Genomic DNA, 15541 nt, shown 5'->3' on the forward strand with positions numbered 1-15541 from the left:
GCAACAGAACACATTGTCTTGCTAAGAGCTTACTTAAAGCTGTGCTTGCGGAGTGCCAGCGAAGCTTGGGCAGATTGGTAGAAACTTGGAGAGGGAGGCTGTGCTGGGTCTGGTGGTCTCTGGCCTGTGATGCTGGAATTCAGCTTGGAGAGGATGGGTGAGAGAGCCAGGCCAGGGAAGGGTGGACCTGGGGTGGCAGATGCTCCCCCCCAGAAAGCCACTAACAGGATGACGCCGGTGCTGCTGGGCCCATGGGGTAAAGAGGGATTATGTCTGAGCGGTAGATAAACAGATTATTCCCGAAACAGTGCTTACTTTTTTAACCCTGTCACTCTTGTCACACTTTGAAAGCATCCACAATCCTTCTGTGGGCCCTGCTCTGCCAGCATCTCATCTCCTGCCATGTCCATCACACGACATCCTGGAAGTCGCAACCATCGGCAGGGAAAGCGGGTCGAAGCCTAAATGAGCATTCACCTCTGTGCGTGAAGAACTGATGCCCAGATACCTAGTGATCCCTCTTGACCATGGAGGAATTCACCGGATCTTTATGAGATAAAAGACACCACACCTGGATTGTAATTGTTATTCTTCAGAAACAAAACGCTTCCAAAATGCCTTGGAAATGGGGACTCTTGATGGTTTTATTTCTCTTTGGTCTACAGACCTTTGGAATGCAAGGTAAGATCAGGTTTGGATCAAGGATCCACAGTGCTTTCTAAACCTCAAGGTCAGAAAAGATTGTGTTTTTCCTTCCAGCAGTCAGAACAGTTTGTTGTTGTCTAAAGGTTTAAAATGAACAACAATAAAGGATCAAATCAAGTCTGTCACGGTTGATTAAACTAAAAAATATCAGGAGTTTGTGTTTGTTCCTGAGTATTTAGGATCAGAGCATGCACCACTCATAAAACATATCACACAGTATTACTGTCATGTACAGAACATCCCATTCAATTATACTGTACAGAGTATTTTGATTGGGTTGGGTTGACAATACCTAATGAATCAGATTTCTTCTCAAGCATACCTGCAAACATCCATATTTCTTGAAGCCAATAGCCCTCACACCCAACCTTTATGGTGATGGTAAAGAAAAGGAAAGCCTGCTGTGATTGCATAACATACTAGCACCAGCTTAAAGTGACGTGATTATGCCTTGCATCATGCTATGGTTGAGACTTTAGACCAAAGGTCAGCTTTAATGCCCAGTTATATAAAGCATTTACAGCTGATAAAAGAATGTCTGTCGTTGTCTGAAGTTATTATACGGTAACTATAAGCAGAATCACAGTATCTAAATTGTGTAGCCAAAATCAATCCACAGCAGATTAGATGTGCATGTTGTTTTCTGTGATGGTTGGATAACTAGTCCAAAAAAAAGGCATTTTCCTGAAATTAGATTAGATGGTGTAATTGGGACTGATGCAACAACAAATACTGCAAATCATGTAATAGGTTTTTAATTAGAGAAAAGATGTTGCGAGCTTTGGTGTCATTCCAGACTTACTCCATCCTGTCTTTGATTGTTGCTGTTAGAGACAAGAGGAGACTGGAGGACACAGAGGGAGGCCGTCAACTCGATGCATTTGGTTCAGCTTTTGAGGACAACCAAACAGACGGCTACTGTCCACACAGTCTTTGACTTGGAGAGACAACGAACAAAGAGGTCTGCAATTTTCCACTCCGGGGTGAGAATCTGTCCACAGGAAACCATCAATGAGGTCATCGCCAGCCATCAAGCTTACTACAAGCTAAGAGGTACGACCTTCCCAGGGAAGGAGTCAAAAGGGTTAACAGTCGTAGAGTTGATCTCATGGTACCCTACTTTTAATACACCTGAAGGCATGTAGTCTACTGCTGTATCAAACATCCTCCGCTCTCCAGTTAGTGGAACGAAAAACAAGTTTCCATCTAGAAAGTCGTTCCTAATTAAAGACAAAATTATGTGGTCAGTCCTGAGGCAAACATGAACTACTTTGTGAGACAATTGATAAAACACATTTGGGAGTTTGAATTATAATATGACCTCAGGTAAAGCAGAATAAGATATACTTTCAACCCTCAAATTGGAAACTCTGTGAACTCTCCTAACATCAAATAGAACAACTGTACAGTCATTTTAATGTAACCAGGCAACAACCTAGTGTTGTCACCATTGTACAACATGGACTCTGTTTTCTTAAGATGCTTCCATTCTTATCCAGACTTCAAGATAGCATTTGTCTGGTTTTGATTGTCAAAAGATTTTCTGAATTTCACTATACGCACAGTACTTCATGACATTATGAAAACATACATGATTCTGCCAACCACAACTGAATCCTACTGTAGTGCTCCTGTACAGTAATAGTAGAGTATTGAGAGACAAAGAGCATGCTTCATTTTTCAGTGGGCTATTGTTTGTTTGTTTGTTTTCCTCAAATATAGACACTAAGTAGTGGAAATCAACTAGGATGACTCTAAGTGTGATCCTACAGGGATAGGGGAGTACGGCACTATAAAACAGCAGAAAGGGTTTCAGGCTTCAGTTTCTAAATGAGGTGGTTCATTGTAAGGACAATCAATGTCTTTTGGAAAGATGGACACATCCCTCCAGCTTAAATGACCTGCTATTGACATTCGTAGAGACTGAATTGATCTGCTGGAATTCACACCATGTTGACTGGGTTTAAGACAATGGGATCCTAATCTGATGAGGATCTATATTAGCCGGTAGTGAAGTTTGTGATCTCAAGTGATAGATTCGATTTCTAAAGGATTGTGTTTACAACAATACTCCTGGGAAATGTAGGTAATAGGTCTCCCCTGTTGGAAAACCAACAAGGGTTTTGGTTCCTATTAGAATTTTGTAGTGTTAAAGGCAATGGTTTGCTTATTTTGAAAGTGTAACATGAGGCTTTAGGTAGTTTGTGACGAATCCAAATGAAGTACTTTGATCCTGAATAGAAATATATTCTGTTTTAGGACGAATGTCTTGCCTCACTGAAGAACTTTCTTTTTTTCGGTTAGTTTGCCAGGAAGCAGTATGGGAGGCTTTCAGGATCTTCTTCGACAGGATTCCTGGAACGACTGAGTACCAGAGATGGGTGCACACATGCCAACATGGCTCAGTCTGTGTCTCTGACCTAGCCACTAACTTCAGCAACTCAGAAGAACACATCAGTATGGTTTACAGGGTAAGGATATTATAGCACATAGTGAACTAAATTACCTTGTTTGTCAATGTGATCATCCACAGTGATTGGGGTGCAGATTGCATTTTCTGAACAATTAAGGTATCATTATTCTTTTTGCAAGACAAATGATCAAAACAGAAATGGGATCATTTCTTTATCCTGTTCACTATTCTGTAAACAACCAGGAGTGAAGCATCTGTTGATTCTATAGCAACAAGGTATTTTTCTCCTTCTCACTCAGAAAAGCTGTTGACATTTGGTTAATTATGTATCTGTCTCTCGAGGCATTATGCTGCATCCATTATCACACACAGAAATGCACTATCCATATGGCCAATTACATTTGATAATACACAAAAATATACACAATTACTGACAGTCCTCTCCAGGGTTGCTCTATATTCCGTGCGTGTATTACAATTTTTTTATACGTTGTTGCTCTGAGATTGTTTGTTTGACTCCGGTTGTGTTTCTGATTCTGCTCCTACAGAGGATGAACGTTCAGCACCGGAGGCCAGTGCCACAGTAAGTCTAATATACAGTATTTATACAGTATTTATACAGGATTTTTCATGTTAAACGCTGTTCAAAAGAGGCTCTTTTCCCACAACTTTGATTCCACTTATGTATACTCTGTAATGTGCATTTGGTGGATGTCTCCTGTGTAGATTCTCACTAAAGTGGTTCTAAATGGTAGTCATTAAAGAGCCTATCTCAGCTAGCAGGAAAGCTGAAAGGTACTACAATGTTTCAAAAATGATTGGTGCCCTTAATTGGAATAGTTTAGAAATGTATGCATCACTAATCAGCACATCTAACAAGAACCATATTGTACATAATTACAAACTGGCACACATGTACTGGAATTTGCATAATTGTTAATTGACATCATCTGCTCTTTGGTCTGCAGAGAGGTGACTACGGCTGCAGCACCAGACGCATCTGAGACTGCAGGTCAGGCTCCACATCTAGACGTGAACGATCGTACACTTTTGTCTTTCACAGTCTTTGTAACCGAGTGATGGTGATTGGTTTAGGTGCAACGGAGGCTGATGTTGTGTCTGAACCGGACGATCATGTGACCAGCAGTGCTGTTCCCCCTGCCACTCCCACTCCCACTCCTACAGTCCTGGATGAAACCCAGGCCACTAAGGAGGTACGATACCACAAAGGCAGTTTGGCTCACTAACAGCTTGTAGGCCGACAAGAAAAGCTAACAGAAATAACATGGATTCCTAGTCTGAACAGCTGTCGTCTAGCACTTACTCAGACATTGTGTTTGAGCTGGTAGTTTTGAGGCACGTGTTGTGGTAGTAGTGGTACCAGGCTTCTCACTGACACCTCTGAACATAACAGGTGCAGCTAGTTCCCGAGGGAGCAAGGGTAATGCATCACATTAGATGATGTCACTCACACAATCAACTGCACTGATGGGCTGATTGAAGGTCTACGCCTTCTCCTTCAGAAGACTTGAATACTGCAGGCATTCACAGACCCGGACACACATGTTCACACATCATGCGTTGCTATGTACCTGCATATTATACAACTGCTGCCACCCTCCACCACCCCCAGGTTCTCCATGCTATCTTTTGTATCATCACTACAGGATAACTAACATCGCCTCATAACATAACTCGCCTCAGCCTGCTTGTTAGAAAGTCTACTTCTGGTTTTAAATGATTTCCGTTCACCAGGGAATATTACATCCTATGCACCCTGCCTTGTTAGTGTATGTACTTGTTCTACGCTGGCTACATGGGCCAAGGCAGGGTGTTACCCCTTAGACATTACCACACCACCAGAGACAAAACCCATTTACGTTGCAGTAAATGGTTAAATCAATCCTTGAGTGTCTTGACAGAACTGTCATTGGGTCTCCCTAGGACCCGGAGCTTCCCAACCTTGTGCCTGAACAGCCTGTTGAACAGATCGTAGAGTTCAGCATTGAGCTGGTGGACCCGGGCTACAGGGAGCTTCTGGATGACCCAGACTCTCCCCAGTACATCGACCTGTCTCACCACCTGCAGGACCAGGTGGGACTCCGTGGAGAGCAGGCTAAACTCATGGAAGCCTGAGCTGTAGATATTCTCTAGACGGTTCCAAAATATCTAAGGCCAGTTATAGTGGCAATATATATCTTTATTCCAGCTCACCAGTGTACCACTGTATCCTACAAAGGCACCAGGTAACCCTGCTATATTCAGCAACACAAGGTTAATGTGCAGTTGTATCTGTCCCTGTGGCCTGAAAAAGTAGTTCACTGTAAAGAAGCTTATAGTAGGAAGTACCATAGGGCCATGTGAGAGAAAGGGAGCAGATTACCAGACCTCCGCTTGGACAGTGAGGTCTAAGAATTTCAATCACTGACGGGGAGATCATCCTCTGGTTGTAAGAACAAGGAGTCAATTAGGTGTTCTTTAATTGAATCCGACTGAAGATGATTGTCAAGATTGTGTATGCTGTACTAAATAGGTACTTACAGTATCTCCACTCAAGAGCAATGAGTGTATAATTAAGACTTGTACATGACTGTTGTCACCCAGTCATTCTGAGATGACGCGTGTGTGAGTTCACACTTGTCAGCTGTGATTCAATGTGGTGTTGAGATATTGAGGCTGCAGACAGGACACTCAAAACTAAAAAGGTTTTCATCTTCACTTTCACAGATGAAACACGTTTTTGACAAACTTCCAGGATTTAAGGAGATCAGCGTTTTGGGAATCAGGTGAATCTTTCGGCATGCATATGAAACATGAAACATTTTGAAGTGCAAATGAGAAACGAGGAAGTGTTAGTGGGCAAACAGCGAAACAGCTCGGAACGTAGCCAGTGTGGACATGCTTAAGCATCGCTTGTGATGTTGATGGGAAATTCCACTGAGGCTTTGTCATTTCATCAGAGTTCATTTGGCAAGGCCAGAGTATTCATTTGAATAGGTAATGAGCTCATTTTCACCTAAGCTGTGGCTGAAAGTCAGTCGAAATGCCAGTGATAGCCAGTGTTGAATGTTGTGTTCTGACTGACAAGCAGAACCACAGAGCCCATGTAAGACAGTGACACTCCAGTTGTCTGTAAAGCCAGTAACTTAACTATATTTATTCACGTGGCAATAATGTTTTATCGAAAGGAAAATATATATTTATTGTGTCCTTATTACGATGCACCATGTAAGGTTGGCGTTGGTGTTTGATTAAATATATTATTTTGAATGTACAGGTGCTCTTTGGCAAAGAAATGAATGATAATGCCATGATGAATGTCATTTTCTCTTTCATGTCATTATAACGAAATACTGATTGCCTGTTCTCTTCCCTTCTTCAAACGCTAGCGAGACCCAGGATAGTGACGGGTAATTCAGTTATATTGATGAGCAACCTCCTGACTGGTAGCTGTTTCCCTGTGTGTTTGTGATTTTGCCTAGCAGCCTCACGTTCCTTTTGTTTGGCTCTGACTCTGGGCTGTGGAAGGGGATACAATTGCCTAAACACAAAAGCCCCTTGACAATTACTGCGCCATCTGTGTGGAGATGACAAGTCAATATAGAAACATGGTGCATATTGTGGAATACAGGACCACTGTCTGCAGAAACAACCCCTTTTTTGTACAGTCACTATCCAGGTAAACATATCAGACATGGTTCAAAGTCTGAAAGGGTTGCTAATGCGCCTATAATTTTTGTTATAAAAGAAGCCAAGCTGTCTGTAGAAATGGCGAAGCTTTGTGAATACAATAGTTATCCCTTCAGTAATTTTCCTTCGGTGCAGTGTCTTGTGCTGTCACATCCAGTAACGAGCATGCCAGTCAGGCCACAGTTTCTCCTCTAATGTGATAGGGAATTCACAACTAATACAACCTTTGCTTGATAATGGTGAAAACAAGAAAAGGCACCATACAGAATATTAATACCATTTGATAATGACAGATTTGCATGACCTCTATTCAGAACTCTGTCCCACTTATCCTACACACTAGCTGAAGTAGTGACTGCTAAGTGGAATGTCTCACAGCATATTCCTGCTGTCGATGTCAGTGTCTTACCAACATCTTTGGAGTTCTTGTCACCAGCATGCTGATGTCCTGAATGTTAAAACTCTTATTTCCCCAGACCAGGAGGGGTGTCAGTGCACTATTCCTTGGTTTTCGAGACCAATTCCCTGGACATCAGTGCAGATAGTTCTGAGGAGGCTACTGGGACACCAGTCTCTGCTGGACCCAGCCTGCAGGACATGGTGGCTAAGGCCCTGAGGGAAGAAGCCTCTTTACCTGTGGATCTAGACTCACTGACATTTCAACCAGGTTAGAGAACACAACTTTGAATTTGATTATCCTGACATAATAGAATGGGACAAGAATGTGATTTTGCCTTTTTTGTGGTTATTTATTTATTGTTGTGTGTGGGTGGGGGGGGTCCACAGAAAAAGTCACCATACCAACTATAGAAACACTTCCCGTAAGTGTGGGATCAACAACTGTTGAAGTGAGTAAACAAACTGTATCTAAATTGTGTGTGTGTGTATATATATACAGTACCTATACTGTATATACATATATATATATATATATATATATATTTTTTTTTTTGTGTGTATTACATCAGAGAAATATTAATGTTATTTCACTCTTTCATTCTTGTAGTCTAGTGAGCCAGATTCACACAATGACCTTGAAATATCGACAGCCGAGCCAGGAGTCAACATAGAAAAACCACGTTTAGATCTTCCATTCAGCCCTGTGGAGAAGGAGAATGCTCTGGCCACCCTTCTGGATCCCACAGCTGATCCTGGCGTGGACGAGGAATCCGTCTCCTCCGATGCAGCCCAGACAATCAGCACTGCTCCACCCTCCATCTCTGAGGAACTCACTGAGGCTGAGGAAGGAGACCTCACTGAGGCTGAGGGAGGAGACCTCACTGAGGCTGAGGGAGGAGACCTCACTGAGGCTGAGGGAGGAGACCTCACTGAGGCTGAGGAAGGAGACCTCACTGAGGCTGAGGGAGGAGACCTCACTGAGGCTGAGGAAGGAGACCTCACTGAGGCTGAGGAAGGAGACCTCACTGAGGCTGAGGGAGGAGACCTCACTGAGGCTGAGGGAGGAGACCTCACTGAGGCTGAGGAAGGAGACCTCACTGAGGCTGGGGGAGGAGACCTCACTGGGGCTGAGGGAGGAGACCTCACTGAGGCTGAGGGAGGAGACCTCACTGAGGCTGAGGAAGGAGACCTCACTGAGGCTGAGGGAGGAGACCTCACTGAGGCTGGGGGAGGAGACAGGGAGAGTGAACCAGGACCAACAAGTGAGCCAGAAGAAGAGGTGCCGTTTATCACGCACATGATCGAAACCATTAAAGAGGGAATTGGTGAGCTCGTGAGAGACTTCATCCCGACCCCACCCGCGACCTTTGTTGCTAAACTGGAAACCGAATCTACGGATGTCGACCTTTCTCCCAATTTGATATCGGAAGAGGACCTTGCTCCCGTTGTTGACAGTGACAGTGATCTCAGTCCGGAAGTCAGTGTGGAGTTTGTGTCCACAGACACTCCTCAGATGCTGCTTACCACCATGACCATGAGCCCACCTGCTGGAGAGGCTGACGCAACACCTCCTGTGACCACTCTGTCGGCCATTACCGATCAGCCACCTACTGAAATGATTGTCGACCTTCAAGAAGAAGAAGTTCTTAATGTAATTCCTGGTGAAGATGAGACAGAATTGGTGTTTCCTAGTCCTGATGGCAAAGGAGCCTCTGAAGAAGAACATGGCGCAGAGGCTGAAGCTGACGTTCCAGAGCTCGTCGAAGTAGAAATAGAGCCAGAAGAGGAAGTTGAAGTTATAGAGCCTGAGGTTGTGGTTATAGAGCCTGAAGAGGAAGTTGAGGGTAAAGAGCCTGATGTTGAGGTTATAGAGCCAGAGGTTGAGGTTATAGAGCCAGAAGAGGAAGTTGAGGTTGAGATTATAGAGCCAGAGGTTGAGGTTATAGAGCCTGAAGAGGATGTTGACGTTATAGAGCCTAAAGAGGATGTTGAGGTTATAGAGCCGGAAGAGAAAGTTGAGGTTATAGAGCCAGAGGTTGAGGTTATAGAGCCAGAAATTGAGGTTATAGAGCCAGAAGAGGAAGTTGAGGTTGAGATTATAGAGCCAGAGGTTGAGGTTATAGAGCCTGAAGAGGATGTTGAGGTTATAGAGCCGGAAGAGGAAGTTGAGGTTATAGAGCCAGAGGTTGAGGTTATAGAGCCAGAAATTGAGGTTATAAAGCCAGAAGAGGAAGTTGAGATTGAGGTTATAGAGCCAGAGGTTGAGGTTACAGAGCCAGAAGAGGAAGCCGTGGCTATAGAGCCGGAAGTTGAGGTTATAGAGCCGGAAATTGAGGTTTTAGAGCCAGAGGTTGAGGTTATAAAGCCAGAAGAGGAAGTTGAGGTTATAGAGCCAGAAAAGGAAGTTGAGATTGAGGTTATAGAGCCAGACGTTGAGGTTATAGAGCCAGAAGAGGAAGTTGTGGTTATAGAGCCAGAAGTTCAGGTTATAGAGCCGGAAGTTGAGGTTATAGAGCCAGAAATTGAGGTTACAAAGCCAGAAGAAGAAGTTGAGGTTGAGATTATAGAGCCAGAGGTTGAGGTTATAGAGCCAGAGGTTGAGGTTATAGAGCCAGAAGAGGAAGTTGAGGTTGAGATTATAGAGCCAGAGGTTGAGGTTATAGAGACAGAAATTGAGGTTATAGAGCCAGAAGAGGAAGTTGAGATTGAGGTTATAGAGCCAGAGATTGAGGTTACAGAGCCAGAGATTGAGGTTACAGAGCCGGAGGTTGATGTTATAGAGCCGGAAGAGGAAGTTGAGATTGAGGTTATAGAGCCAGAGATTGAGGTTACAGAGCCGGAGGTTGATGTTATAGAGCCGGAGGTTGAGGTTATAGAGCCAGAAGAGGAAGTTGAGATTGAGGTTATAGAGCCAGAGATTGAGGTTATAGAGCCGGAGGTTGAGGTTATAGAGCCAGAGGTTGAGGTTATAGAGCCGGAGGTTGAGGTTATAGAGCCAGAAGAGGAAGTTGAGATTGAGGTTATAGAACCAGAGGTTGAGGTTATAGAACCTGAGGTTGAGGTTATAGAGCCGGAAGTTGAGGTTATAAAGCCGGAAGAGGAAGTTGAGATTGAGTTTATAGAGCCAGAGGTTGAGGTTATAGAGCCGGAGGTTGAGGTTATAGAGCCGGAGGTTGAGGTTATAGAACCTGAGGTTGATGTCCCACAGCCAGAAGAGGAGGTTAAAGTAAAGCCAGATGAGGGGAAAGACGAGACAGTAGCTGAGGTACTTCAGCTAGAGGATGGAGAGGAGACATCTGAGCCTGCAGTTAAAGTTCCTATAACTGAGCCAGAGGAAGAAATTGGGGACGTTTCTGAGCCTGAAATTCCCGAGCTAGATGTTAAGGATGAGGTTTCACTGTCAGTGGGGGAACCGGAGGTTGAAGTTGTAGAGACTGAAGATGAAAGTAAAGATGGGGGAGAGGTTATTGTGCACGCAGCTGAACCAGAGGCAGAACTAGAAGCAACAGAAGGTGCTCTAGATGCAAGTGTGGACCTCAAACTTGAGGAGGATGTTAGCGAGCCCCCAGCCGAAACGATTAAAATCATTCAACCTGTGGACACAGTTGAGAATGTTCACTTTGGTGAGGATGCTCTTCAGACAATAGAAGACACAGAGACACAGGAAGCGAGAGGTGAGACGGCCTTCCTTCACCCCGTTGAGGAGGATGACAATCTACCTGTTGGGCCAGGACAGAGAGAATCTTTGGAGGAGGGACAAGTTCAGCCAGAATATGTTGGCTATGAGGATCTCAGCCCTGCAGATGATGTTGAAGAACCGGAAGAGACGGACACTGGTGACCTTCAGCCTGACGAGCAGCTGACTGCTCCACCAGTAACACATGCTGCAGGTAATGACGTGCAAGCCATCATAGCTGTTTTAACTCACAAAAAATACCATACAGAGAGTGAGCGAGCATAAGGCAAAGAGAGAGAGAGAGTAATGATGCAATTTAAAAAAGGACTTTCACCAATAGAGCTGGGAAGTTACATTACAGCTAATAATTACAGACCAACCCCTGCAGAAGAGATTACTGTTCTATTTTTGGAGTGAGTGCTGCCTGCTGATAAATGTTCTGTCCTGTTTATTATTTGATGTGGAGTAAACACAAATCTTTTGACACCTTGTTAATTAGTAGGGCTCAGACTGCTGAGAGACACATTATCATTAAGACAGAAGATTGATTTTTTAAATAATTGAAAATTGAAGAATATTTAGAGGATGCTGGCAGCACAAATACATCATCATCTTTACACTATTTTGGGATGACAGTAGAAAAATTATGAATTCTATGTATAGTATTAGGCAGCTAGCAATGGGCAGACATATTTTATTTGAGCAAACCATATGATTGATTCCAACTAAACTCTTTTTCTAAACTCATATTTCAAAGAGGTGACAGCGGCTGTAAATCAGAACACATCAGAGGACAGCAGTCCCGAAGAGACGGAAGAAAGCGATTCATCCACGAGTGAAGAGATTTCTGTAACAGCTGGGTCTATGCTAGATACCATTCCAACCCCACCGGCAGATTCTGGCTCTGTACCTGAGATACCTCCTACAGAGCCATTCATAGACAGCGGGCTCTTCGAGGTGGATGAAGGGGAACCAATCAGCGAGGATGTGGAGGATGAAGAGGCACAGCAGCCTGGGGTGGTCGTTATAGATGAAGAACTAGAGGAAGTGGAAGAAGAGGAGGAGCAGGGAGAGGCAGGGGTTCAAACTACTGCACATCAAGCCCAAGCAGAATCACCTCTCGCTGAGGTAGTACAAGACTTGGCCGCCGAACTAGACCAAATGGATGTGGTGAGCACTGAGACCGTCGACCTACTGGACTATGGTAGCGGAAACACGTTTGCTAATGAAGAGCATCCTTTCGAGACCACGGCATCTCCACCTCTGAGGTACCTGACCACACCTTCCATGACGACCGCGAGTAAAGGCAGGGAGCTAGTGGTCTTCTTCAGTCTGCGGGTCACAAACATGAGGTTCTCAGATGACCTGTTCAACAAGACCTCCCCTGAGTACAGGTCCTTGGAGAGCACCTTCATGGAACTGGTGAGTAAACATATTTATAGGGATAGAATGCATTTGACCAACATCTTTGCCTTGAGAATGAGTAGGCGAATGCCACTCTGCAGGCATCTAACGCAGACCGTTGCGTTAAGGGGCGCGCCCTCTCCTCGTCATCTTATATTATTATATCTTATATTTGACATTAATAGTGTTAGACTGATTTACTCTACCGACCCACAATAACTTCAAGCCGAGACAAACTCAATACAAGGCTCATTATACAGAGCAATGAGTCATCCAAGCTAATGAGCGGAGGAGATTTAAACATGCGGTTGCGGATGTTGTTATTGGAACAGGTTGACTTAGCCTTGAGGCCTGTATTGTACCTACAGTCCCTACCATGTTACCTCAGGATCCACAGGAGATAGAAAACAAAAGACCTACAGTTCCAAATTAGCTGAGATATCCCACATTTTGATATACAATAATGTAATACTGTGTTTGCTCATCCAAGAAGAAAAGATTCACATGTTTGATCTTTGTGTTTAGAAGTCAGCATCACAATGGTTTGTGCAGACAGAGAGAAAATATTCTTTTTCACCAATTATGCTGTCAAAGCATTTGTGAATGTGTGAAAGTGAAAGGTGATTTTAATAAACCGAGCACAGTAAATGACTACATAATTGACAACTTAGAGCATGGCTGCTTTATAAAGTTGATTCCAACTAAATGTAATGTAGTTTCACAATTAGCAATGAAATGTGTACTATAATAATAGATGGTAAAATGGTAAAATAAAATATTGTTTACGTTTTTAGTTTTCGTCCCTCCTTTTCTCTAGCTGATACCATATCTTCAGTCAAATCTGACGGGATTCAAGAAACTGGAGATTCTCAACTTCAGGAACGGCAGTGTTGTGGTCAACAGCAAGATGAAATTTGCCAAGTCGGTTCCTTACAATGTCACACAGGCTGTACACAACGTTCTGGAGGACTTCTGTAGTGCCGCAGCCAAGCACGTGGACATTGAAATTGACAGCGGTTCATTGGACATAGAGCCAGGTATGGCAGTACTGTTGCACTGTTTAGATACTGAGAGAAATATGAAACATGTTACAGTGTGATGTTAACAGTGAATCCGACAGGATAGTCCTTGTACGTATTTCATTGTTAAAAGTCGAATATGCTACCTGACCATTATTATGTTAGCAGGAAAGAGTAAGTGAACATGTTATTTCTTGTCGATGACATCGATGTTGACCAACGCCAGCAGCTAAACATTCAAATTCAACATAAGAACCTAAGGGGGGGGAGAACATCTACCAGAGAATACTAATTACTCCTTATATTTCCCCCTCCGTCGATGTAGCTGACCAAGCAGATCCCTGTAAGTTTTTGGCTTGCAACGAGGTCTCGCGTTGCGTGGTGAACCGGTGGAGCAAGGAGGCGGAGTGTTTGTGTGACCCTGGCTACATGACGGTGGACGGACTACCCTGTCAGAGCATCTGTATCCTGCAGCCAGACTACTGCTTCAATGGGGGGGAGTGTGAGATAGTCCCAGGTCATGGAGCAGCTTGCAGGTACCTTAGCATAACTCGAAGACCAAATATACTGGAACGCTGTTTACATTATAGGGCTGAAATTGGAGTCATATTATACACCTTAAATGTACTCTATTTTTGGTATGTTATTGATTGTTTTGGTCTTTTTTACTAGCTGGCAATCTATAACTTCTAATTATGATTTAATCAGATTTACTGTTGAATTTCTTTTCTTGCTTTTGTGTTTACATGTTTAGATAAAAGGTGCAACTTAACCATTACCTCATGAACTAAAGACTGCAATTTGCTTCTACTGTACAACACACACACACACACACTTACACACACACACACCCCAACATTCAGACACGCATGCACACACTGGAAGGCTGTGTGGTTAATTTCTGCTCTAACCCAGTCTCTTTGACCTCTTTAGATGTCCTGTAGGTAAATACTGGCACTTAAAGGGAGAGCGCTGCAGCGAGGTGGTGGCCATGCCTGTAGACCCCCTCCTTTTCATAGCCTGCCTAATGGGCTGGCTCAGCTCTGTATATGCCCTGATAGGTCTCATGATATTCATGCTCAGTCATTATAGACGGACCAGAGACACAGTGACTTTGGCGTAAGCAGGTCTTTTTTTTCCATGTCAACTTGCTGTTGAAGTGTGTTGATTTTTTGGGGGGGTATATTAGAAAGTTTCTTTGTACAAATAGCTCATGCCTTCCTCTAGCATCTCACGCTTTTAGTTTTGAACAAATTCACACAGCTTTGAAAACTGAAAACTATTTTAGTAATACAGTTGAAACCTTAACACATTTTTTCAATAGGTTGACGCACCTTTTATGTAATCGCTCAGCTTGGGGTCCCAGTTTCATGTTGATTCTCTGGAGAAAAACTCATTCTAAATCTCATTAGATACACTCACCTCACCAACTGATGCAGAGATATATAGAAAGAGAACAAAAGTATTCCTTTTTTGTATACAAAATGATCATGTTAAAATGATAGTGACAAAGACTCAAGATACATTCTCTCTTTACAGCATTATTAGACATAATGTTTAATTATCCAACATTTATATCTTGATAGACCCAGGATTTATATTTGTAATTTTTATAAGTGGACACATTTCCCACAGAGCAAGTCCTGTGACTAAACAATGTGATAGTAATTGATCAGTAATCAGTCACTAATTGCTAATTACAAGTATCCTTACATGCAAACCTTACCAATTGTTTAAGTAAAAGGTTAAATTTTCAGGTTTGACCCTGGCTCCTTGATCCTGTTAGCAAGTGTAATTGTTGGAACAGCTTTTCTGCTTGTCTGGGATTGCAAGGGTTTCACCCCAGACACAGACCCACCCCGGGCCAAGACTTGCCTCCTTTCATTAACACAGACCCTCACCTTTAATCCTACTAGCTTACATACCAGTTAGGGAAGCACATAAACAACAGTAAACAAGCCTTACTTAGCCAAACCAAAAGGTTATTATCAAATGGCAATTCCTATGCCCCAGTTATCTTACCGTGGACGGTTTAAAATGTCGGCTGCCAAAGATATAGCACAGGAACCATTAGATTGGTCTCAAACCAATCTATAACAATCAACATTGCACTGATAGGGCCGCCTGGACATATATAATTGAAATGTCAAAGGATCTTCCTTTCACATCTGCCAGAAATAGAAATGAGAGCTGCTGGTGCTTTGTCTGAGTGAGTGCTGCACCACACACCTGCCT

The 15541-nt window shown here is 43.3% G+C and overlaps 1 protein-coding gene across 1 annotated transcript; it reads left to right on the top strand.

Annotated features, from left to right (window-relative positions):
• The first annotated feature begins 153 nt into the window (after nucleotides 1–153).
• On the top strand, nucleotides 154–14429 carry impg1a (interphotoreceptor matrix proteoglycan 1a). Its single transcript, XM_084700295.1, has 16 exons — nucleotides 154–256; nucleotides 1537–1758; nucleotides 3010–3176; nucleotides 3667–3701; nucleotides 4182–4332; nucleotides 5063–5212; nucleotides 5846–5904; nucleotides 6508–6528; nucleotides 7285–7475; nucleotides 7595–7629; nucleotides 7815–8007; nucleotides 8443–11097; nucleotides 11641–12305; nucleotides 13105–13324; nucleotides 13632–13842; nucleotides 14240–14429. The coding sequence occupies exons 1-16, from the start codon at nucleotides 154–156 to the stop codon at nucleotides 14427–14429; spliced, it is 5268 nt and encodes a 1755-aa protein (XP_084556421.1).
• Nucleotides 14430–15541: the final 1112 nt, after the last annotated feature.

This window comes from Hypomesus nipponensis, chromosome 6, assembly GCF_054491055.1.
Source record: "Hypomesus nipponensis isolate SF chromosome 6, ASM5449105v1, whole genome shotgun sequence".
NCBI classification, from domain to species: Eukaryota; Metazoa; Chordata; class Actinopteri; order Osmeriformes; family Osmeridae; genus Hypomesus; species Hypomesus nipponensis.

Excerpts from the sequence above, each read along its gene's own strand:
- impg1a (XM_084700295.1), top strand. The coding sequence starts at position 154 with ATGGGTGAGAGAGCCAGGCCAGGGAAGGGTGGACCTGGGGTGGCAGAT. Across the intron at positions 4,333-5,062 it reads AAACCCAGGCCACTAAGGAG|GACCCGGAGCTTCCCAACCT; the intron begins GTACGATACCAC and ends GGGTCTCCCTAG. Across the intron at positions 7,476-7,594 it reads CTCACTGACATTTCAACCAG|AAAAAGTCACCATACCAACT; the intron begins GTTAGAGAACAC and ends GGGGGTCCACAG.